This window comes from Artibeus jamaicensis, unplaced genomic scaffold, assembly GCF_021234435.1.
Source record: "Artibeus jamaicensis isolate MK-2021 breed Jamaican fruit bat unplaced genomic scaffold, CSHL_Jam_final contig_525, whole genome shotgun sequence".
NCBI lineage: Eukaryota > Metazoa > Chordata > Mammalia > Chiroptera > Phyllostomidae > Artibeus > Artibeus jamaicensis.
Genome location: NW_026521874.1, coordinates 3034781 through 3059705, shown reverse-complemented (window position 1 = coordinate 3059705; position 24925 = coordinate 3034781). Strand labels below are relative to the sequence as shown.

General features: G+C 58.5%; 1 protein-coding gene across 3 annotated transcripts in view; it reads right to left on the bottom strand.

The window, feature by feature from the left end:
- Positions 1-6921: 6921 nt before the first annotated feature.
- The window catches only part of ABCB9 (ATP binding cassette subfamily B member 9), a 29093-nt gene continuing 11089 nt past the window's right edge, over positions 6922-24925 (bottom strand). For all 3 annotated transcript variants that reach the window (XM_037161126.2, XM_037161127.2, XM_037161128.2), the window contains 10 exons: positions 21219-21333; positions 20584-20714; positions 19462-19667; positions 17210-17407; positions 15887-16015; positions 14651-14839; positions 13991-14164; positions 11593-11752; positions 9699-9835; positions 6922-7954 (listed from right to left, as the gene is read on the bottom strand). In XM_037161126.2, coding sequence (XP_037017021.2) covers positions 7694-7954; positions 9699-9835; positions 11593-11752; positions 13991-14164; positions 14651-14839; positions 15887-16015; positions 17210-17407; positions 19462-19667; positions 20584-20714; positions 21219-21333 — 1700 coding nt within the window. In that variant the 3' untranslated portion in view covers positions 6922-7693. The remainder of the gene's footprint in view (positions 7955-9698; positions 9836-11592; positions 11753-13990; positions 14165-14650; positions 14840-15886; positions 16016-17209; positions 17408-19461; positions 19668-20583; positions 20715-21218; positions 21334-24925) is intronic.

Below are 24925 nucleotides of genomic sequence, written 5' to 3'. Positions count from 1 at the left end.
GTTAGTATCAGCGCATTCACGATGCTTTGCAAGGCCGGGTCTCTCGACTTTCAAAGCTTTCTCGTCACCCCCTAAAAACACTGTTCGCCTTTTACAGCAGCCCCTCCGCCTCCCCATGCCTTCCGCGACTTGAACTTGCTTTCTGTCTACATATCACAGGAAAGGAACCCCACAGAAACGCAGCCTTCCGTGTCCGGCATCTCGCACATCTCTCAGTGTTTCTGAGCTCCATCCACGGCGTGGCGTAGGCCAGGACACTTCCTTTCCCTGGTGGAAGGACAGCCCTCCGGGCCCGGACCCCGTTGGTTTATCCATCAGGGACGTTCGGGCGGTTCCCACCTCCAGGCCGTGGTGGACAGAGCTGGAATGAACAGTCAGGGACAAGTTTCCGTGCGGACATGTTTTGCTTTTTCGGGGTCTATACCTGGCAGTGAGATTGCTGGGTCCTATGAGAATGCCAAGTTCAACCTTGGGAGGAACCGCCGCACTGGCCTGGCTTGCCCTTTCTCCCCTGCCCACTGGGCCCTTGGCTCATATGCCACCGCTCCGGTCGCCAGGGCTGAGACGCTGTCTCATCTTTTCACCATTCGGGGCTCCCGATCCATGAGAACTCAGGGACCCGCGCCTCTTATTTTCCAAGGCAACCCGCAGCCTGGTGCAGGCCAGGATGCTCAGTAAATGGTAATCGTTGCTGAGTCACTGACCTCAGGTGAGCCGCTGTGACAGTGTGACAGCTGGGGCCACCCCGGGGTGACTCAGGTCTGAGCAAAGAACAGAAAAACAGGGAGGGAAGTCTCTCTCTCTCTCTTTTTAAAAAATTTTATTTATCTTTAGAAGGGAAGGAGAGAGGGAGAGAAATATCAATGTACAGTTGCCTCTCGTGTGTCCCCTGCTGGGAACTGGCCTGCATCCCAGGCATGTGCCCTGACTGGGAATCGAACCGTGATCCTTTGGTTCTCAGGCCCCTGCTCAATCCACTGAGCTACACCTGCCAGGGCAGAAGTCTCTTTCTTGATCCTTCCCAGAGTGACTTAGCAATCCCTTTGGGCTGGAACATGTCACCCTTTCTGACCTACTGCAAGGGAAAGGGAGAAAAAAGGAGGAAGAGGGAGAGGAATGTGCCTGTCTGTGGTCGGCGAGCGCACTAAGGGCCGTGGTATGGCGGGTCAGATGTCCAGGCTGCCAGGGTTCGAGTCCCAGCTTCCTCACTGAGCAGAAGGACTTTGTCCAGGTCACTCGAACCTGCTTTTCTTTTTCAGAAAATCAGGGTTAACGGGAACAGCTGCCTCCTGTGCTTGATGTGAGGACTGAAAGTCCATATATAAAGTGCTCAGCCCCATGCCTGGGCACTAAAAAGGTTTCCCCCAACAACTGTCGCCGCCGTCCATCCAGCTCCGTGCTCATCTCTGCCGGCTGGTCCTTCCCACGAAAGGAGCCGGTACCTGTGCTTTCAAACGGTTACAGGGAAGCAGCGAGTATTCGTAGCGCTTGGCTGATGCAATTCAAAGTGATGAAATGGCTGACTTTACGTCGTGTGTGTTTCACCACAATAAAAAAAAAGGAAACACTAAACGTTTTGACAACCTCTTTCTGAGGCTCCTGGAGGGAAAAAAAAGCTAAAGCCTGTTCTGCTCCGTGAGTTGACGTTATGCTATCTCTCCTACCCGGGGGCCAGAAATGACTTCCCTGGGCTGTAACGCCTCTCTGGGGCTGGCTTCCAGAGCCTCTGCTGTGTGGAATTTTCTAGAATTTCAGCCCAAGAGGAGGGCAGGTTCTCAGGGAGGGCGGAGCATGCAGGTGCCCACAAGGCCCTCAGGCAGAAGCTCCTGCCTGGCGGCCACCTTCTGTTTTCAGCAGCGGCGGTCAGAACGTGCTCACTGTCCTCCCCCGGACACCTCCCCGGGACCGCGGGTTCCATCCCCACCGCCGGGGACAACCCTAATGTTCAGACATGCACAGAAAGTCTGTAGCAGACCGGCCTGGCCGGTTAGCGCAGGTGGCTAGAGCATCATCTCCGTACACCAAGGTCGTGGGTTCATTCCCACAATCCATGATCATTCTTGGGTCAAGGCACACCCAAGAATCAATTGGTATGTTTCTCTCTCTAAAATGGATACAATTTAATAATAATAATAGTAATAGGTTGCAGGCCGGTTCCCTGCAGGCCACTTCCCAGCAGGGGACGCACAAAAAGGCAACCACACATTGACATTTCTCTCCCTCTCTCCTTCCCTTCCCCTCTAAAGATAAATAAATAAAATCTTTTAAAAAATAATAATAGAACAAGCCCGCATGTGCCCACTACTCAGAACCCACCATCGTCTCGTTTCTTCTCTTTGCTCTGCACCTACTTTTGCTCCTAAGGGACGACAGACAGCTTTGTGTGGGGGAGCCCCCCCCACGGCCTCCCATCGCCCACTGTGGGTTGAGCGTGTAGCCTCCACGTCTGGATTCCAATTTGACAAATCTCTATATCCATGGAGTAGACTGGGTATTGTTTTCTGCGTATTAACAAACCAACTATATATCATTATACGCGATCCTTCTGCAGCCTGCTTTTCTCCTGGCTCATTTTTAGGTTTCTGAGCTGTGTCCCCGGTGACCCCTACGGACCCGAGTTCTGTCCCTCTGTCCCTTCTCCCCACACACCCTTCCGCCGCAGGTCCTGTCCACCCTGTGAAACCACAGCAGCAGCAGCAGGTCTGCAGTGGTGCCTGGCGTTGGCAGAGCCCCCCGGGGTGGGTGGACCCCACACGGATGTTTTCAACCGGCCTTGGGCATTCGCAGGTCATGAAATCAATTTTTTTTTCTTAAAAAACGCAGGACAGAATAATTCATAATACATAATATTCTTTGTGGGGCTTCTGGGGTGTGTCCGCGTGGAGCGCTTGCTAGGGAAGTACCGTGTTTTTCTCACCAAGGACTGCGGAGAAAACAAGGTTTACACAGGCCCCTCCCGCACAAGGCCGCCCGAGACAAGTGGGAATGGAAGCCACACACGCACCAGGGAGTGTCACTGCGCCAAAACCAAGTCCCCACACAGGCTCCGACCCCAGGGCCTTGAACACGTGACGGGGGAAGGAGCCAGACCCAAAGGGACGCGGCGGAGGGTTCTGTTCCCGTGCACCGTCCAGAAGGTGCAGAGCCGACCCCACGGGCGCAGAAAGCAGACTGGCAGGGGGTTGGGGAGTGACTGTGCGGGGGGCGGGTTTCCTCCTGGGGCGATGAGGATGTTCTGGAGCCAGATACGAGGGCAGAGTCACAGCACTGTGAATGTGCTAAAAGCCAGGGCATTCTAGGCCCGAGAGCACTTCAACAGAAGTTTATGTGAATTTGCTCTCGGGGCTGGTAAGAGCTAAGAGCAGAATTCCAGTGGGGGGTGGGGAGGTCAAGTTTGCTCATCTCGACTTGTTGACTAAACGAAGCGAACTGCTGTCCAAAGTGGGTGTCCGGCCCACACGCTTGCAGAGACAGAGAAGAGGGCCTCTGAGCCCCCAAGCCCACGCCAAGCACTTTGTACCCACGAAACAACAGAGGGCATAATCAGAGCGAGGTGTTGGGTATAAACCAGAGGTCACCAACCAGAAACCCAAGGACCCGTTCTGTTTGGTCTGTTTGTATTTTTCAAAGTTTGAATGAGATGAGATGCCTCCAGTTAAAACCGGGAGATTACAAAACGTGGTTGACCAACTTCCTGTGAAAAACTGGGGAACCAGGCCCCACTTAGCACACATTTCCTCATGGTGGACGTTGGCAGGGCTGAGCAGCAGGGCCCTTTTAAGGGGGAATGAAGTCTGTTTCACCACAGTCCCCACCGCTCCCTAACGTCTCGCAGCTGATCCCATTTACTCATGTACGCCCCCCTCTGGCCTGTGTTCTGCTCTGAGGGCACCGGACTTGGTGTACAGGGCTGTGATGGGGGCTGGCCTCAGAGCAAAACATCCCTGTGCAGGCCACCTCCTGCTTGCTGACACTAGGCTGCCCCGGCAAAGAGGAGGGGACAGATGGATTTCTAGGTCCATTAGCTATGGATTCTGCTCCCTGAAGTAGGGAGGGTCTCAGACAGACTTGGGGGGAAAAAGCAGATTCAAGGGCTTGAGGGGAAGGTGAGGTCAGAGCCCTGGCACAGCCACGTGCCATGGGTACAGGGACCCGCCACGGAGGGACTGTCCTTCCTGCCACCCAGGTGTGGATGCTCGGCCCCAAAGAGCCCACCTTCAGTGTCCTCCCCGCCTCCGCAGCTGGGGAGCAGCACCCCGGGGTCCTGGGTCTCTGTCCCTGGAGCTGTCGGCTCTGACTGTGCCCCCAAATCGGATTAGCAGTCTCCTCCCAGCACGCACTCTGGGTCAGCGACCAGCCGCCTGAAAAGACCCATCTGCCGCCTAACACTTAACAGCCCGTCAGCCCCAGGGACCAGCTGGGAAGAGGGCGGGACTGGGGGAGGGGAGAGGTGGACGTGACAGACGCCGGGTAAGGACCTGGGGGCGCGGTGGGGGTGGGACAGAGAGCTGGTTCCAGAATTCTGCGAGCCCCCTTACCCCAGATGCCAATGACGCAGCTGTGGTGGGGACAGGCGTTCCTGGCCCCTTGCCTCCAGCTGGGACCACCGCCCAGGAGACGCTGCCTAATTTGCAGGCAAGGCCTGGTGCAAATGAAAATGCTGGGCCCCTTGTTCAAACATGATTAAGAATTTCAAGGCAGCAGCTGCAGGGCGTGAAGCAAAGCGAGGGGCCCTTCTGAGCGCAGGACCCTGTGCACCTGTGTGGGTTGCCCCCCCCCCCCCCCCCAGTGCTGGCTCTGCCCTCTCCCTGCCCCTGGGTCCTCACGCCAGGGTTCAGGCTGCTCTGGGTCCCCACAGCCCCCGAGCTCCGACTGCAATGATAGCCTAGAGTGGGGGCCAGGCCCAAGGAAGGCAGCCGTGTCTGCTAGATTAATCGTAACAGAAAAAGTCAACTCTGAAAATGCCCTTCCTGCCCACTAGCTTGGCTATAATTTAAAAAAAAAATAGGCCGTGGCTGGAGTGGTTTGGTGGACCGAGTGCCAGCCTGTGAACCAAAGGGTCACTGGTTGGATTCCCAGTCAGGGCACGTGCCTGGGTTGCAGGCCAGGTCCCCAGTAGGGGCACTTGAGAGACAACCACACATGGATGTTTCTCTCCCTCTCTTTTTTCCTCCCTTACCCTCTCTGTAAATAAAAAAAAAATAAATCAATGAAACCAGAAAATACGTGTTGGTGAATATAAGTGTTGGTGAGGATGTGGAGAAGAAACTGAGACCCTAAAACTGCGCTGGTGGGAATGCAGACGGGGCGGTCACTGCGGCAAACAGTCTGGCAGGTCCTCAAAATGCTCACAGAGCGACCACGTGACCCAGCAGCTTGTCTCCCAGGCCTGCACCCCAAAGAACTGAAAACACGCACCCACACAGGAGGGCGCACCTTCACAGCAGCACTGTGTGTGATCCCCGAGGCTGGAGACAAACGGCCATGGTCCAGCCATCCAGTGGACTGTGACTCAGCCATGAAAAGGGACAGAGCCCCCACTCATGCTGCTGACACAGGGTGGGCCCCGAGAACGTGACACTGTGAGAGATGCCAGACACAGAGGCCACGTGCTGTGTGCTTCTGTTACAAGGAAACGTCCAGAGCAGGCACATGCACAGAGATGGACAGCAGACGGGCAGCTGCCAGGGGCGGGGGGAGCAGGGGCGGGAAGGGGCTGCTCACAGGTTCGGGGTTTTTCAGGGGATGATGAACATGTGCTGGAACGAGACGGGGTGATGACTGTACCGTCCCACAAGTGAACAGAATGTCCCTAGTGGGAAATTTTCTGTTATGTCTATTTTACCACAAAAGAAAAGATGTTGTTGTTTAAATGTTATTGAATTTATTGTGAAAACAACTTTTAGAGCCTATCGTCGGACGCGGCGTGGCGCCCTGGGCTGCATCCTGGCCAGAGGCTGGGAAAAGGGACACAGCTGGCGTGTCGTGGCTGGTGAGGGTGGGTGTTGGTGCCCAGGCTGCTACAAACGCCCCTGGGTCTCGTGAGAAGCTGCTATGAGGGGGGTGGGGGCTCGGGGCGGGGTGTGTCCGGACTGGCAAGGCTGTAAATCTGCAATCACTCCCAGGTAACAAACGTGGGGGCTGGGTGAGAGCGGGTTTACAGTTGTCTGGGCGGGAAAAGATACACAGGTTTTCATTAAGCTTTTTTTTAGTCAATAGCCTTATTGACTCTGAAGCATGTCACTCAGGACTGGAAGCCTATCTTTGCCCACCGGTTTTAAAAAGCTCTATCTACCTTCTAGAGAGGGGCCCACTGCGTCTTGGGAACCACGGGGGCTCGAGCGTGCCAGCTGGGGGTCTGGCGCTGACTCTGCAGCCTGGGGCGGCGGGGGGAGGAGTCTGGAACCCCCCCCCCCCCCGCCAGGGTGGAGGGGCAGGTTGGTCACCGGTTACTGACACCGAGCCTTGGTGGCATTTATCCTCAGGCTTGCAGCAGGCTGGGTTTTTGAGAAAACAGAAAGGCCTCTGTGCCCGGCAAAAACGGGAAAGCAAAAGGGAAGGCAGAGCGCGGTCTGAGGTCCCCAGGGCTGCACCCGACGCCTGCCTGGGCCTGGAAGCTCTTAGGATTGAGCATCGAGGCTGATGTTGCACCTGCAGCCTTTGCTGTGATGTCCACGTGCCCCCGCCCACCCCCCACGCCGCCTGTCACAGGAGCTGGGTCTGATGGAAAACCCTAACCAGGAAGGGGTCAGAAGTCAGAGGTCAGAGGTAGTACACTTTATTGACCAGGTTCTCTCCACGTCTTACAGCCTCCCCGCAAAGCTGGACCCTGGACTCTGCGGCCATCCCATCCACTGACCAGGGGAAGGAGTGTGGCTCTCAAACATCCAAGGGCCTCAGAACAGCAGAGGGGGTGGGGGTGGGGGTGGGGGGTTCTGCCAGCCAGTAGGGGACGGGGGAGGGAGCTAAAGCTGGGTGTGGGGCCAGGCACCCCGAGGCTCTCCCAGGCCTGACCAGCCCCTTACTCCCCCAGTTGAGGTTCACAGTGGTTCACAGTGAGACTGGCTTAGATTCAGCAGGGCGGTGGGGGGCGTCGAACAGACGGGTGCCCTCCACGCTCCCCGCTCCCCCCCAACCCCGGGCCTGACTCACACAGCTGGGAAGAGGGAGAAAGAGAAAGTCCCCTCCCTGCGTCGTTCCTCATTCCTCGTTCCTCGGGGCAGGGAAGCCCCTTCTCTCCAGGGCCAAAGGGTAGAAGCCTAGTTCCCCCTGACCTCTCCCAGGCTATTAGGAAGGGTCATTTACTCCTGGCTCAGAAGTTTCTAGAACATCTCAGTGACCTTGCCCACTGTTACCCCCAATTAGAAAAAAGTGTTTGAAACCTGGGAGTTCACTGGGGCCCGTCAAACCAACTGGTAAAAAAACCTGGTAAGATCTTAGTTTAAAAATGTGGTGCTACCTCCGCTTGGGGGCCTCGGGAGACCAGAGGGAGAGGCCCAAGGCGTGCCCCCCGCCCAGGCTGGAGGGGGCGGCAGTGGGGGCAGCACGGGGACCAGGGCAAGATGCAGGAAGCAGAGATGCGTGGGGCGTGGCAGGTTGTCTGCCCGTGCCGTGGGCCCAGGCTGCCCTCTGTGGGCACATCTGCCAGGCGGGTGTGGGGCCTTGGCCCCGCTGGAGAGCCCGGGACCGGCTGTTAGGCCTTGTGGCCGATGTCGCCCGGTGGCTCATTGTGGCCGACGGCACAGCCCAGGGCGGGCTCGAGCGCCAGCATCTGCCGCTGCACCAGCCTGGCGTAGAGGCCGCCCTGGGCCAGCAGCTGCTGGTGGGTGCCCTGCTGCACCACGCGGCCCTTGTCCAGCACGACAATGAGGTGCGCCCGCTCCACCGTGCTCAGCCGGTGCGCAATGATGAGCACTGTGCGCTTCTGCATGTGGCCGTGGATGGCCTGCTGGATCTGGGGGGACAGGAGGGGCCGGCTCGTGGGATGCCACCTCGGCCCCCCACCACCCACTCTGCCGGCCTGAACCCAGCTCTGCCACCTTCTTGTGATGCTTCACCTCTCTGAGCTTGGCTGCTCATTTGTGAAGCCGGGGCCTGCCCCCAGCCTGCTGCCTGGGCTTCTGTCCACAGGGCCAGAGCTCGGTGCCCAGCAACAGGGGTGGTGCCCAGTGAACGGCAGCTGAACCCCAGCCTGGTCCTCTCCTGGTCTTCCTGCTGCCCCAACTTCTAACCCTGGCATTGGGCAAAGGTCACTGCCAGCCCTGAAGCTCATACGCAGAAAACCAGCACCCCCTGTTCCTCAATGTCCCTCGTGGCCCAAATCCAACTCTTAGAGAATCCTGTAGCCCCCGCCCCCCCCAGTTACCTCCCTCCGTCCCATCTCCCCACCTCTGCCGCGTTCCTGCCCAGCTCCCCGTTCCACTGCCCATGTGAGTTTTGAAATGTTTCATCAGTTCTGCTCCATGGCCCCCAGTGGCTTCTTGTTCCACTTAGGATAGAGCCCAAACTCCACGGGGAGGCCTAGGCTGGTGGCAGACGCATGACACTGCCTTTGTCAAACCCCCCAAAAGGCCCCGCACAGCAGCGACGTCTAACATGGACCCAGGGCTGCAGTCAGTGACAATGCAGTGACATCGGTCCATCAGTTGTAACAAAGGTGCCATGATCTTGTGAAATGCTGACAATAAGGAAGACAGTTTGGGGGGAGGTAGGGAGGAGTGGGAATTCTCTGTACTCCCTGTTCAATTTTCTTTAAGCCTAAAGCTGCCTTAAAAAATAAAACCCATTCATTTTCTTCAAAGTCCAAACTCTTGATGAGGGCCCGAGGCACTGTGTCTCCCTCTGGCTCTGTCCTTGCCTCACCCCATGGACCTGACTGTGAACCTGCCCCGGGCCCCTTGGCACTTGCTGCCCTTACCCTGGAACCTGGAACCCCCGCCCCTGTGTCCGCCTTTCCTTCCGGTCTCCGTTCACGTGGTAGCTGCCGGCCCTGGGCGCCCATGACTCCAACCCCAGCCAACACTGAGAGGTGGCCTTGCTCCAGATGGGCCTCCCCAGCACACTGCCCCGTCTCCAGGGTGACCCAGCTGCCCGAGTGCTCGGCGCAGCCAGGAGAGCCGACTGTGTGTTCCAGCCAACCCCGACCTCCCTCTCTGAGAACGCTTACGAAGAAGGGCTTAGCCTCGAAACCCTTCCTCTGCCCCACATGCGCCCGGAAACAGCAGGGCCCACCCCCAGCACCCGGAAGCCCTCCCTCTGCCGCCTTCCGCGGACCAGCCTGTTGCGGGTTTTCCCTACCGACAGCAGCTGCTGAATAAACTCTGCTCCTGCAGCTTTCACTAGCGTCCAGCTGTTTCTCCGAGGCCACAGTGACTTCTCGAAATGTCTCTGTCACGTCACTGTTGCACTTTGCACAGAGTCCAGGACCCAGGTTGGACTCCCGCTCTTCACCCCATTTAGCTACCCTCTGCCCCGGAAGTGGAAACAGGGTGGGGGGCAGGACCTTCGTCTGGCTGCTCCGCCCACCGCTGCAGCCCCAGGGCCTGGGTCGTGCCTGGCGCCCACGAGGAGCACGTTGACCACAGAGATGAGGGGCAATACAAAACCCTCAAACCGAAACGCCCCCGTCGTCGAGGAAGTTGATGGTCTGGGAGAGCCCCTGGGCCTTTCCAAGCGTCAGCCCGCCGCCCGCCACTCACCAGGTACTCGCTCTCTGCGTCCAGGGCACTGGTGGCTTCGTCCAGGATGAGGACCGGTGGGTTTCGCACCAGAGCCCGGGCCATGGCCACCCGCTGCTTCTGGCCGCCGGACAGCTGGGCGCCCTTCTCCCCCGTCTCTGCGTGGCACAGACACAGGGTCCGGTGAGGGGGGCGCGTGGTGAGGCCTGGCCCAGCTGGGGACAGCGAGAAGCCCTGCCCTCCAGGAAAAGTATGGTTCAAAGCGTCAGGGGCTGGGACTACCAACAGTTCCAAAACTCTCCAAAGGCTGCTCTGCCTCCGGGCTCGTGAGAGGCGTGTAGGTTACCGCTCCACGCAGGGGTACTAAGGTAACCATTTTTACCCAGTAATTTGATAAAACCCAAAATGTCTGGTAACACACCGAGCTGGGGAGTTATCGGGCTCTCCCCCATCTTCCAGGGGCCCTTTGGTGCGACCCCCCCTGTGCTCTCAGGGATAGGCCGCAGGGCAGGGTGTCTCTCAGTCCGTGCTGTGCGCAGGTCCCAATGGCAAACACACACCCCGGAGACAGCAAACCCAGCCCCGCAAATTCTCCTTACACATCAGCTTTCCCACGCACAGCGCTGTAGGCTCAGGCTGTGCTTGATGCACAGAACTCGTTGCCAAAATAATAATAATAATAATAATACATGAACAACAAAAACCGAATACCTACTCAGATGTCCATCAATAGGACACTGAGTGAATTATTTAGTGAGTAAATTATTACAGAATTTGTGACCTGGAATACCATGTAGCTGTTAAAAAAAAGCCCACAAAATCCAAAGCAAGTAGAAGGAAGGAAATAATAAGGATCAGAGTGGAAGGAAACAAAACAGACTAAAAAAATAAAACAGAAAAGATCAATGAAACTAAAAGCAAGTTCCTTAAAAAGATAAACAACACTGATAAACTTTTAGCCAGAACTCTAAAGAAAAAAGAGAGCCGGCCCAAATATAAAATCAGAAACGAAAGAGAAGTTACAGCTGATGGAGAAATATAAGGATCGTTAAAGAATGCCACAAACAACCCAGCACCAATGCACAGTACACTTTAAGAAGAGAACACTACAAACAATATGACAACAAATTAAACAACCAGAAGAAATGGATACGTTTCTAGAAACATACAACCTTCTGAGACTGAACCTGGAAGAAACGGAAAGTCTGAACAGATTCCTAATAATGAACCTGGAGCAATAATCAAAAAACTCCCGACTACCGGGAGGCCGGCCCGGTGAATGCCACCGGGCGTTTGAAGAACTGACTTGCAGCCCCTGAACAACTCCAAGACAGAAGAGGCGGCTGCACTTCCAACCTCATTGTGCAACACCAGCCAAAACCAAAGATGTGAAAAAAGAAAACCACAGGCCCTAATAAACATAGATGCAAAAATTCTCAACAGAATATGAACGAACCAAGTTCAAAAGCGTTATGCACCACAGTGAAGTGGGGTTTAGTCCCAGGTTGGGGGGGTAGTTCAATACCCGCAAGTGAACCAAAGTGACCCCAAACAGAACCAGGGACACCAGCCTATGACCACGTCAGATGCGGGAGAGGCATCCACCGCGCACACACACACACACACACACACACACACACACAGAGGGATGAGGCAGCTCTCCAGGCACCCATGACAAGGCCATAAGACACTGTTAAGTTTAACAAGCCAGGTGCAGAGCATAAAGTTTGGGAACTAGAAAGAGGAAGGTGAGTAGTGTCATGACGTCCTAAATGCCACTGACTGGTTCACTTGAAAATGTTCGGCACCTGAACGCAGTCCCTGCACTGTGAGGCCTTCACCATCCCGCAGAGGGCAGAGTGGGGTGGGGACCTGGAGGCCAACCCAGGGGGCGCTGTAGGTGTGGGGCAGGTACCTGTGTTGTAGCCGTCCTGCAGCTCCATGATGAAGTCGTGGGCGTTGGCCTTCTGCGCAGCCTCCACCACCACCTCGAAGGGCACAGCGGGCAGGCCGTAGGAGATGTTGTCGGTGATGGAGCGGGCGAACAGCACCGGCTCCTGGCTCACCAGGGAGACCTGCGGAGGGGGGGAGGGGCGTGAGGGGCCGGGAGCAAGTCCAGCGGGCTGTCCCCAGGAACCTAAGCAGCCAGGGGTCTCAGGTCTGAAAATCTGTTCAGGGCCTGCACCGGCTGCTGCATTCAGCGGCCTCGCTTCTTTCCCTGCTGTGGAGGAGACCGCGTTCCACACCAGCCCTCAGCCTCAGGGACGCACAGGCCCGGCCGCTACACTCCCTGCACGGGGCCTCTGAGAGAGCCCGCTGTCTGCCCGGGAAAGAGGGGGAAAGGACAGGGGGAGTGTCTCTCTGTGAGTGAGTCCAGTTCACGCCAGGAGGCAGGAGGGGACCACACAGCCGGCCGCCAGGGCCTGCCTCCCTTCTATGACAACACTTTAAAGGAGCCGTCCAACAGCGTCCCAGTTACAGGAATTTGGCCAACAAAACCGACAGCATGGAGCCAGCATCCTAACATGGCAAAGAGCACAATCGCCACCATCATCGTCACTGATGACACCGTTATCTAGTTGTCCATTAATTGGTTAAATAATTAAAGTGCACCCACAAAATCGAATTGCCACACGCACACACAGAGCATGATTCTATTTTTCTTACACTGTCTACGTGTTTTTATATAGTGATGTGTGCACATGAAGATAGAAAAGGGGCTGGAAGAGAGATTTACTAATCTGCTAACACCCGTGACTTCCACGGGGTGGAGTTTGAAAGGGGAGGTGGAAGGGAACATCTACGACTTTATTACAAGATACAAGATTCTCTAAATAATTGGGAGTACGGTTAGACTGGTGCACCTGATTGCTTTGGGTTTATGAAAATTAAAATTTTAAATTTAGCCTTGGCTGATGTGGGTCAGTGGCTTGACCACAGCCTGCAAACCGAGGGGTTGCTAATTTGACTCCCAACCAGGGCACACACCTGGGTTGCAGGCCAGGCCCCCAGTAGGGGGTGGTGCACAAGAGGCAACCACACATTAATGTTTCTCTCCATCTCTTCCTCCCAACTCCTCTCTAAAAAAGTACATAAAATAAAATCTTTAACAAAAAAAATAAAGAAAAAGTATTAAAGGAGGAAATCCAAGTGGCGAACACTCTTATGAAAAGGTACTTAGTACCTTTAGTCACCAGGAAAATGCAAAAACCACAGGAGCTCCCTCTGCACACTCAAGAGGCAAAAACTGAGGACCGACCTCATTCCCCGTCTGATTATATCGAGTGTCTTAGTGCGTTAACCGTTGCGAAGTCTGAACAGCGCCGCACAGGGGCACGTACACAGCACAGGCCACCAACACAAGACCACGTCTCGGCCATCTCCCCCAGGTCACATGCACCTGGGTGCAATGATTTTGCAAACCGTGGCCTCTGCCACCACGTAGAACTCCCCAGGCATCCTTGGTGGGCCGACCCTCGGGCTCCCACTGATTTCCTGAGTGTGGGTGATGCCAACAGCGCCCCCTTCACTGCGGGCGGTTTTGGCGCAGTGTGCAACCTGCACGCCAGTCCTGGCGTCACCGTGCTTACGTCAGCGCTGCGGCATGGGAGGAGGCCCCTTTTCTGAAAGGGTCACCAAAAATCATGTTGTCATAACAGCCTCCTTTACGCACCGGAGATGACGTCATCGTGGAGTCCCAGGAAAACACACCCGTGGTGGGTGGGCTCGGCAGTGGCACCACCAGCCTGGTGGCCAAAACTACTGACGCTGAGGACGTGCCCGTGCGCCCCAGGGAACAGGGAGGAACTGGCGTCCTAAGAATCGTTGGTATCAGCGCACACCAGGAAGCAGCCCAGATATCCGTGAAGAGCAGAAGGCAGAAATGGGGCGTGACGTGTTTACACGGTGAGTTACCAACCAGGCACGACAACAAACGAACTACAACCACAGCCTCCGACTGATGACTCACAAATCACGTCCAGGGAAGAAGCAAGACACAGACGAACACGCCCGGCCCCTGGTGGTTCCAGCCTGACGTTCAAACCTCTGCAGGAGGCAGTTGCGCGGGCGGGGAGGCCCTCGGGGTTGGTAAAGCGGATGGTAAAGCGAAAAGCAAGAGAATGATGATGATTGTAAAAGCAGGCAAGGCGCGTTGCTCCTGGCGGCCCCACCCCACCCCAGCGCCAGCACTATTTCCTGCCCTGGGGGGGTGCTCCGTTGGTGATTATCCCCTGGGCCACACTTGTGCTGGAGACGAGAGAGAAGCTGGGACAGAGAAAGGGCGGAGGGGTCAGCGAAGGACCGCCACCTACCACGCGGTGCAGGAACTTGTGGTCATAGGCGCTGACCGGCTTCCCGTCCAGCAGCACGCGGCCGCCCTCCAGGGGGTAGAAGTTCTCCAGGATGTTGACGCAGGAACTCTTCCCGCTGCCCGAGGGCCCAATGAGCGCCGTCACCTTGCCTGGGGACAGGCTGAAGGAGACATTCTGCAAGGAACATGCAGGCACAGTGTGGGGCCACTGGCTCTGGTGCTCTGGCCCCAGACCCAGGCTGGCGGCCTTTCCAGCCTGTCGGTGACCCTTTGGCACGGCTGGGCACTGCTAGGTCCGGGAAGGCTGTCCTTCCCAGCGTCCAGCAGCACTTTTATACTTGTGTCCTCTGCCAGGAATAGTCCTGCAGAGAGCCACCTGACTGGCTCCTGCTCCTGGTTCAGGTGTTAGCTCAAATGTCGCCTCCTCCAAGAAGCCCCCCTTGACTGTTAGATCACCCCTGCAGGTGACTCCCATCACAGCTCCCTCATGTTAACAATCCCAACTACACCTTCCCCAGCTACAGCCCAGACCACACGCTCGCAGGGACTCTGCCTTGCCCATTCCTGGCTGCACTGCCGTGGCCTGGCGTGTGGGAGGCGTGTGGGAGGCATGGGGGGGCGGGAGAGGCAGATTTGGACAGGCCTCGGGCACCCCTCTCACCTGTAGGACCTTGGTGTGGGGCCGAGTGCGATAGGTGAAGGTCACGTTCTCAAAGTCCACGCGGCCCTCCACGTGCTCAGGGGCCAGGTCCCCATCGTGCACCATGGTTGGCTGCCGGTCAATGAACTCGAACACCTTCTCGGCCGCCCCGACTCCCTGCATCAGGCCGCTGTAGACGGAGCCCACGGACTGCGAGGTGGGGGGAGACATGTACCTGTTTCACCGACACCCCACTCCTGGGACGCCCCTGCCTGGGGTGCCAGGAGACGAAGCGGGGGCGGAGACAGCAAGGACGCGGCCTCGGTTCTGGGGGGCTGTAGGAGGCCACTGGGGCCCCATCTCCCCGTTAGTGATGAGGAGGAAAAACAAGGACGAAGTAATACTGATACAGAAGGAGCCAGGGGCTGGCGGCCGAGGGAATTAAACCTCGGCGCCGCCCAGGGAGGAAGCACGGGAGGTTACTGGGGAGGAAGAGGACGGCAGCCTTTCTCCATCAGCTGCCAGTATTGGAGCATTTCAATTAGAAAAAATGGGTCTTAATTTATACATCTCCTTGGGCAAAAAATATATATATACATACAGATATAGTGCGTATACACATGCACAATATAAATGGGAATAATGATGATGCGTTTTGCGCAGCACTTTGGGTGTGCTTCCCTCTTTTTTATGAGGGGGTTTGGTTTGTCTGTGAGGGATCAGAGTTCTTTTTTTTCTTTTCTAGATTTTTTTTTGAAAGGGCGAGGGAGAAACATCAATGTGTGGTTGTCTATTGGGACCTGGCCCGCAACCCAGACATGTGCCCTGACTGGGAATTGAACCAGGGACCCTTTGGTTTGAAGGCCAGCGCTCAATCCACTGAGCCACACCAGCCGGGGCTCTCTTGGCATTTTTAGTTGAAATTATACAGGTTTCAGGTGTATACTTCTATAATACATCATCTGTATATGTATGGTGTGTTGTGATACATCATCTGTCTATGTATTGTGTGTTAATTCTGTAATATGTCACCTGTATGTTGTATCGTGTTCACCATCCCGTGAGCGTTTTCTGAAATAATCTTTGTTGCTGTCACTTGTTAGTTTTATTATCATTACGCGTATCATGGTGTTCTCCGCCCCACCTACTTGAAAAGAAAGCCCACCCCCTCGGACCCCGGAGCACCCCCTCTAGATCCCTCCTCCCCACTCACCCTTCTCTCCCCCCGGACCCCTGCCCCCCAAGCCAGCCCCTCACCTCCATACAGTCTCCCAGGACAAACTCGTAGATGATGAAGGAGATGAGGTTGCCGCTGGTCATCTGCCCGGAGATGACGAGGTGGCCCCCGTAGTAGAGGATGCTGACCTGGACCACCAGCAGCGTGAGCTGGGGGCAGAGGGAGGTGGGTGTTGGTGGTGGGAGGCTTGGCTCACACGTTCCCGGCCCCCGGGCTGCGGGGCGGTGAGGGCAGCTGTGGGCACTCAGCTCCCAGCCGTAACCCGAAACTGTGGTGCAGAGGGCCTCCCTCCCACAGGCTGGCACCTGTCTGTCACTCACACGTCCCCCCCTGTGGAGTTTTCTCTGCAAAGGTCGTCGGCAAGATCGGGCCAGGGCCTGCCTGGGGAAAAGGCTTTCTCTGTGCGGCCCTGACACACGCAGCACACCCCACACCCTCCACGGGGCCAAGTGGGAGCTGTAAGTCCTTGGGAAGAGCATGGATCAGAGAGGCTGAGTTCACTGGCTGAGGTCACACAGCAAGCCAGGCAGAGCAGGGCGGTGAGGCCTGTGTTTCCTCACCCCGCCAGGTTCCATAAAGAAGGGGTGTCCGGGCACCCTCTCTCCCTCCCCCTCCAGCGCCTGGGGGAGTTCCTGGGGGGAGTGGGAACAGCACGCATGACAACTCATTCAGGGTTCTCCCAGTCCAAAAGGCACCCCTGGCTGTGGATGGACTGCCGAGTGGCCAGCTGAGCCGGATTTCAGGCCCCTTCTCCATCCTGGCTGGGCACTTTCCAGGGGCAGCCTGCCCTTGGGGGCACCAGACAGTCCCTGTCTCCCGGTTCCCCTGTGGACCACCAGCTCCTCCTTCCCCCAAACTCCAAACCCCCCTTTCCTAGCCGGGCTGCTTTCCCTGGAGCTGCCCTCCCGGATGTGGCCCGCAGACACGAAAGGGTCCACGTGCGCCCCCTCCAGGGAGAGGCTGTACTCACCATCCCCTGGAACTGAGTCAGACACCCTAACTGGGCATGTGTGGTGGTGACATCGGACCCACCAGCACGTGGCTGTGGGGTGACTCCCACCCTGGCAGGGTGTTTCCCTGGCTGAGAAGAGGGCTCCTGCCGGACCCCATGGGCGGGGATAGCAGAGACCCCGCAGGGACATTCACAGGAGCCCGCGTTCTCTCCCAGAAAGCTTCTCCGGGGACAAGCAGAGAGCTGGGACAGAGTAAGGTCAAGTGCAACCAGCCTGACACCCACATGCACGGCCCCGGGCTGATGTCCTGGAGCGAGGGACCCCTATCTGCGTGCCCCATCCCCTGCCCGCCCCCTGTGGCGGATCCTGCCCGGGGCCAGGGGCACGTACCCCGTTGCCCCAGACGTAGTACATGTAGGCGGCCGCCTCCTTCCTGTTCAGCTTGTACACCTGCTGCAGCTTCCGCGAGTACACCTCCGCCTCCTCCTCCTCGTTGGCGAAGCTCCGCACGGTCTTCATGGCGCTGATGGTCTCCTCCGCCGTGTTGCTGGCCCTGGCCAGGGCGTTCTGGACCTCCTTGGAGAGCCTCTAGGGCAGGAACGGCGGCAAGAAGGAGGAGGCCCCACGCTGACAGCCTCACATTCTACCTGAGCCCGCAGGCCCCTCTACGCTGTTCTGCCCTTAGCCGGTGCCCTCTGTGCGGGGAGTTCCAGCGACAGAAGGATGAGACGCAGGTCCCCTTCTCCCCGCTCCCCTTCCAGCTCGACTGCACGGGCTTAGCCCGGTGCTGGGGGTCAGCGGCCCAGGACCCCGCTCCGGAGACATGGGGCGCTGACCGTGAACTCATCCCCAGTGTTCGTTCAGAAGAGGCTCTTCCTGACCACACGGGTTTCGGTGACCCTTTCAACAAAAGGGCCCCCACACCCGCTGCAATGACGTAAGCGCAGTGATGTAAGCGCAGTGACGCCAGGACAGGCACGCACATTGCGCGCTGCGCCAGAACCACGCGCCGTGAAGGGGGCGCCGTTTCCATCACCCACACTCCACACTCAGGAAGTCACTGGGAGCCTGAGGGTCAGCGCCGAGCCTCCAGAACTCGCAGCCGAGCTCTAGGAGGTGGCGGAGGGCCCGGGCCGTAAAATCTGCCCGGATCGTGTGGGTGGGGCGGCTGACACTTGGTTCGGTGGATCTGACCCCCAGGCTGCTGCCCACCGAGCTCTGGAGGCGCAGCCTGGGCGGCGCGGCTCAGGCTTTGCCGAAGTCACCGCGCCGAGGTCGGCCAACCAGCCAGAGAGGCTCCCCAGAGGCCGGGCAGGGACCAGGCTGGCCGGTCCCCTGACCTTTGAGCCCCGCACAGCTGTGGGAGGGATGCAGTGCGCTCCACACCTGGAGGCCCGGCCCTGCCTTGAGTCACTGCTGGCTGTGACAGCCGTGGGCGGTGTGTGGCTTGCCCATGGCTGGGCGGTGACAACATTCAGCACTTCCAGGTATGGGAAGAAGGCCCTGCCAGACTGGACTTGCTGCTGCCCTGGAGGCGGGGCCTGAGGTGTGCACACAGGCCTGCCCGAGGGGCCGCGGGGTTTCCTGCCCTGTCCCAGGGGCTGGTCTGGCAGGAAGGCAGGAAGGGCGGGGCGGGGAGCGCAGGAAGGGAGCGGGCTGCGGCTCCAGTGGGCATATTTACTGTTTCTACTCTGGATGAAAACAGGGAGGCCGGTGACCCAGGAGGGCTGGCCGGTGAGAGGGCCCCCCTGCGGGGCAGGGGGGGTCCGCCGGAAAGTGACACGGGGCTTGTGGGGAATGGAGGCCTTTTAGGAGGTGGCCTCATGTCCCAGACTTCAAGGGCTCCTGCGAGCCGGTCACCGCCACAGCCCTCTGCCCGGGAGGAGCCCTCCCCACCCCAGTCTGGCGAAGGGCCCTACAGCCGTCCCCACCAGCCTAGGTCCTTGAGCTCAGGGGCGGGCACGGGCCTGGCTCACCCATGCCCCTACCTGGCAGAGACCCTGCCGTAGGCTGTCTGGAGGGTTAGCAGCCGGCCAGAACCTGCACGATGGGCGGGGCCTCGCCCCAGGACCCACACCACCCCGCCCCATGCCATGCATGCACGCTCTACAGAAAGAGCACGCTTCGGGCAGAGCGAAAACCCAAGTTCTGTCGGGGGCCTGTGCCGTCCGGCCCCCACCACCTCCCTGCCTGCACTTCCTTCCCTTCCCGGGATCCCGGCACCAGCCTTGTGGAGGCTCCTCCAGCGCAGGTCCCCACCCCAGGGCCTTTGCACTGGCTGTGTCCCAACTAGCAGGTGCTTCCTGGAGGCGCTGTGGATGCTGGAGTCTCCACTCAGAGGTCACCTTCTCAGAAGGATCTACTTAAAGCCACAACTGCCCCCAATCCGTCTCCCCGTCACTTCACTCTCTGCCTCAGTGCTTGCCTCTTTCACTGCCTGATGTGTTGCTATTACTGCCATTGCTATAAACCGTCCTCTGCCTCGCCCGCTGGAACATGAGTTCCTTGAGGGTTGGAGCCTCAGCTGTGCCATCCATGGGTCTGGGCGCTCAGTGAACGTTTACTGCCTGACAGTGCCTTTGCCGGACCCCGGCCGGAGTCCCTTTCAGGGTCACAGGGCCTGCAGGGACAGGCGAGCCTACCTTGTAGTACTTGCCGTAGATGTCGGACACCATCATGATGATGGGGAAGCCCATGAAGGTGACCAGGGAGAGCTGCCACGAGAGGCTGAACATGAAGACCACCACGCCCGTGACCTTGACCATGTTCCGCAGGAAGATGTTGATGTTCTGGGAGACCAGGTCGCTGACCATGGTAGTGTCCGAGGTGAGGCGGGAGATGAGGTCCCCTGGAACACAGGCGGCTCAGCTCCCGCTGCAGCAGTGCGGCCACTGCGGGAGGGGTGGGGGACACTGGGAGGCACCTGAGAGCTCAGGCCCCCCCCACCTTCTGGGGGGTGGGGAGGGGAAAAGAGTCAATGCCCCCTTGAGGCTTCTCTGAGCTCGGCCCTTGTCACCAGCCCTTGTGACATTAGATCCCACCACATGGAGATGGGGGCTGAGACTCAGGGCCACACAAGTTGTCGGGGACCGAGCTGGGGCCAGAGCTGTGACTTGTTACTGTCACCGGCAGGGGGTGACGCCTCTCTTCCCTCACAGAAGTAACAGTCGGGGCTGTAGGAGGAGGCAGGCACTGAAGCCCTTTTACCAGCTGCTGGGCACTGGGCCACGAGCTTCCCAAGCCCATGGGGTGGCTGCTGCTATTGTTCCCATTTCAGGGAGGAGAAGACAGAGCCCGGAGTTAGTGAGCAGTGGGACCAGGGCCTGGACCCAGGCTGGTCTGTCTCAGAGCCTGGGATCTTGGCTGGACCCTACACTGTTCTGCCCTGCACCCCCGCCCCACTCACCCCATGGCATCTGGGCCCTTGAGGCCACAGGCGTGGGCAGTCCTGGCCCTTGTGGTTCCCAGAACACAGTGGGAAGCAAGGCCTTGGCCGCTGCAGGGACCTCGGGTGGCCTGGCCAGGGTCCTACAGTGGCCACAACTCACACCAAAACCTTGGCCAGCAGGCCGGCTCCCCAGGGCTCAGGCCGTCCACAGGCCCAAGCCCGCCTCCTGAAACGAGTCCATCCTGAACTGGGCAGCGAGAAAAGCCAGCAGGGAGGAGACCACCAACCTGCCTGCCTATTTCCCCAGTGTGAGGGGAGCCCACCCTGGCGGAGCCCGGCCCCAGGTCACCGGAGGCCCCGGGCGGGGGGCACCAACCTGTGCGATTCTCGTCAAAGAAGCTTGTCTCCTGAGCAACCAGCGAGCGGAAGAGACAGTTTCGGAGGCGAATGTTCAGTCTGGCAAATATGAGGGTAAAAATGCCGCCCCGAATACCTGCGGCAAATGAGCTAATTGCAGATAAGAGACATTATACATAGCACGACGTTGACAACCGGCGACCAGCCCGCCGCCCCTCCCGCTGCAGGCAGGCCCGAGCCCCTCTGGGGGTGGAGGTGGGCAGGACCCGACCCGCTCCCAGGGCTAGTCCCCACCTGGAGCCCCTACGGGGGAGGGCCGAGACAGGGCTGTGCTTACTGGGGGCAACAACCCCAACTGTGTCAGCCAGGCGCCGTTCCTTGCGGGAAAGCAGACAAGGCTAGCCCTTGTTCCCACTTGGAAAACAGCCAGGGCGGCGCGGGGGAGGGGCACCCTGGAGGAGGGTGTGGATCCGCCAAATGCACCTCTGTGCTGAGCCAGTGTGGTGGTGGGTTACTATGGTGACGGGCTGAGGGGCAGGCCCACCAGGGGCGTTCCTGGGGCCTCCCTGGCTCATTTTCCCCTTGGAGCTGCCCCTGACCTCAGCCCTCCCACTGTCGGCCTGGGGGGTGGGCGTGGGGTGGCGAGCCGGCTACCTGCCAAGGGCCAGCAGACACATGACGACGACGGCCGTGCTGAACTGCTCCATGCTCTTCTGGATGACGATGCCGTCGATGGCCCGGCCGGTGTAGTAGGGGAGAAAAGTCTCTCCTGCCGGGAGATGGGGCGCTCAGGGGGCGTCTGCAGCCCGGGGTCTCCTGGGCTTCCCCTGGAATCCCACACCCCACCAGCAAAACTGCTCTTCCCACCCTGGTGGGGTCGGGGTGGGGGCCCCTGTGTGGCTACACGCCCCCCCCTTTCCACGAGGGACACAGGAAGCATGGGCTCTTCGGTCTGTCCCGACTGCATCCGTACTAACGATCACCACCAGGCCCGGAACCGCGGAGCCGGGGCCGCATTTCATGCGCTCAGCGTGGATGCAGACTCGCAAGTGGGTGGTTGTCACCTGTCTGACAGCTGAGGTGAGGGAAGAGGAAAGGCTGCAATGACAGGGACCTTCGGCCAGGCTGACCGCCGCTGCAGTCCACTTCCTTCTAGTTCCAAGCATGCTGGGGACGGCCACCTGTGCCTCTCAGGGGACACCTCACAGTTGACTGGATTATTTCCCACCCATCTTTACTGTATCATCTCAGCAGCCCAGGGTGGGGGTGTGGGTGGGGACAGCGTGTTCAGGGGGGTATCACCCCCATTTCATACAGGTGCGTTGAGTGGCTGGGGTGGCTGAGCAATTTGCCAGAGGCCACATAACAAGCAAGAGGAAGTTCCAGGGCTCAAGGCCAAACCAGTTCCGGTGTGGGGGGGATTTTCTTCCCCTCTCCCTCCCCAAAGTCTGGCATGCCCACTCTCACCCTGTGAAAATGATGGAGCCGGGATGGAGTGTGATCAGGCCAGGCTGGCCCCCCGTTTTCACCGGAGCTCCTGCCACAGGCAACCACCTGGCTCGAGCCGGGCACAGGCGCTCAAGGCCAGTGAATGAATGAATCGTGGGCGGCTCTAAGTGACCTGCTCCGGAGGCCAGTGAAGCCTTCTATGGGGTTCTGGTGCCCTCTGCTGGTGCCGGCCCAGGGTCCGCAAGGTGGCAGCCTAGAGGGCCTTGTACCCGCGGTCCTTGGTCGTGCGCCGGGGAGGAAAGGTCAGGGAGCTCTGGCCGAGTTTTGACCCTAGCAAGCACATTCACGGAGCCCCAACGGGGCGCGGGCGCCGTGCTAAGCCGACCTCGTCTGTCTGCACAAAAACCACAGGAAACTGTCTAGTCCATCAGTAAATCCTTCCAGCTCCTCCTTCAACATACTTCCAGAATCCCGCCATTTTAACCGCCTCTACCGCCCCACCCGGTCCTGGTGGCCGACCAGGCCTGGGCTGCCTCCGAGGCAGCTCCGTGTCTCCCTGCTCCCGCCCTCCCTCCGGCTGGCCTCGCCCAGTGGACAGCGGAGCCTGTGAAACGAAAGTCGGGTCTCAGGTCAAAACAGTCCCACTGCTGCCGTCTCCTCCAGGGCAACAGTCCAGTCCTCCCAGCGGCTAATGGCGCTCTGCCCGATCAGGCCCCTCACTCGCTGCTCCAGCCACCTGGCCTCCTGGCAAGTCCTTCGAGAGCCGGGCACCTTCCTGCCTCAGGACCTCTGTCTGGGGCAGTGTCACCACAGACATGGGCTCCTTCATCTCTTTCCAACCTCCAACGCCTCCCAGTAACCCGACAGCCATAGGATTGTTATGCTCCCCATTTTACAGATGAGGAGACTGAGGCTAAGAAAGAGTAAGTCACTCGTCCAAGTGTATGTAGTTGGGTTGCCATGAAATTTCAATTAATAGGAGATACTCAACACTAACTAACCTTTTTCCCCAGTGGGCAGTTTTCCTTTTAGATTATCAGGAAAATCAACAAAATGCTTGTTGATTGACAATTAAGTAATAACCACCCCAGTGCCTAACTTTCGGGAAGGGCTCACTTTTGCCAGGCACCGCACTTCCTCTCACCGGGTTCTCCCGGCGAGCCCATTTCAGGACGAGACTGAAGCTTGGCTCGGTTACATAAATTTGCCTGAAGGGATCAGGGAAGCTGGGGGTCTGACCTCGAATTAGACCCCTTAACCTCCACCCAGTCCTTGGGTGCCCGCACCTGCTCAGCCCCATTGCCAGGACACCCGTATTCCCCCGAGTGCACACCAGCTGACGGCAAGGCCCTGGCAGGGGCGGAAACGAGGCCCCGGGGTGACGGGCTGGTCACGCGCTCGCTCATTCAGAGAACTCGCCTCTGCATCAGGTACTGTGGGATCTGGGGTGAGGCAGACCCAGCTCCTGCCCTGGAGGGGCTCGGGGCCTGGGAGGGGAGGCAGGAGAGCAGGCTCATGGTTTTCACATCACCAATACTATTACAGTCGGGAAAATCTGAGAAGGCTTCTCGGAGGAGGGGGCGTTTGGGCCTGAGGCATGGGCAGGGGAAACGCCGGGTAGATGGAAAGGGCCGTGCCAGTCTTCACGGGTGCAGGTGTGTCCTGGGAACTCTCTGTGTGCCTGGAATGTCCGAGGTGCTGCTCTACTAGCTCGCTGACCCCAATGTCCCCCAGTGTGAGGGTGCTCTCGCCCTGTTCTACAGATGCCGTGACCCAGACAGAGAGGTGCAGTGACCGCCTGAAATCACACGGCGGTTAAGGGGCTGGGCCGAGAGGGTGCGGGGAGGGCGGTGTGAGGGGCAGGGCTGCAGGACCGGGCAGGGCTGGGGTCCGCCTGGCCTTTTCCAGAACGCTCTGGGCTGTGCCCCTCCCAGACTCTGTCCCTACAAGTTGAGTATGTAACAGCTCCTCACAGCCAACGTTCCCGAGCACGTGCCACGCAGTGCCCCGCCCTGAATGTGTCCTTTTCCTGTTTTTATTCCGGCTTTTCAACCCCTTCAGGGGAGACGTGAGATCACTTGCCCACGGTCTCGCAGCCAGAGAAGGGGCAGGGCTGGGCTTGAACCAAGTCCCAGAACCCGTGGCTTCCACCTGCAAAGTCACCTGCCACGTCACCTGCCCACCCACGTGACTAAGCAGTGTGGACCCCCAGGGACAAATCCACAGGACATCACACAGGCACATGTGACCGAAACTGAAGCGTGCGAAGCCACACTTAATCTTAGCAGAGACCGCACACTCAGGTGGGCTCCGGTCCCTTCTGCCTCGCGGCCGGAGACCACCTGGACCCAGAGGTGCGGCGTCCGGGGATCCGTCCCACAGGTGCACCCGCGCTGATGGGAAATGCGATGGGCGAGGTGACCTGCTGTGAGGGAGGAGGACTCACAAGTCCGACCACCGGGGACTCACGAAATACGCGGCGGTGTGACCACAGCGCAGCATCACGCCGCCGAGTGAAAGAATGAGGCACCGCCTGGGAAAATTCCAGAACACGCTGGTAAGTGAAGAAAGCAAGACACAAACCGGAGTCTAAGGGAGGGGGCGAGTCACGGCTTCTTCTGTGTTTGGGGTCACATAAGGATACAGTGAAAAAAAATAAAAAGGAGTGAGAAAAAGAAAAACAAAGGATGCAGTGGAAACATACACAAGATGAATCGAAGTGGCCTCCTGCCAGCTCGGAAGTTCCCGGAACCTTTCCCTACAGTTAGCGCTGGAGGATCAGGGCAGATCGGGGAGTGAAACTCTCCGTGTTTACCTTTTGAATGGATTTGATGTTTGCGCCGTGTAAGTAAGAGGGAGGAGGCGGTTACGGCCCTAAAAACTGGACTTCCTGCGTGCCCGCCAGGCCCCGC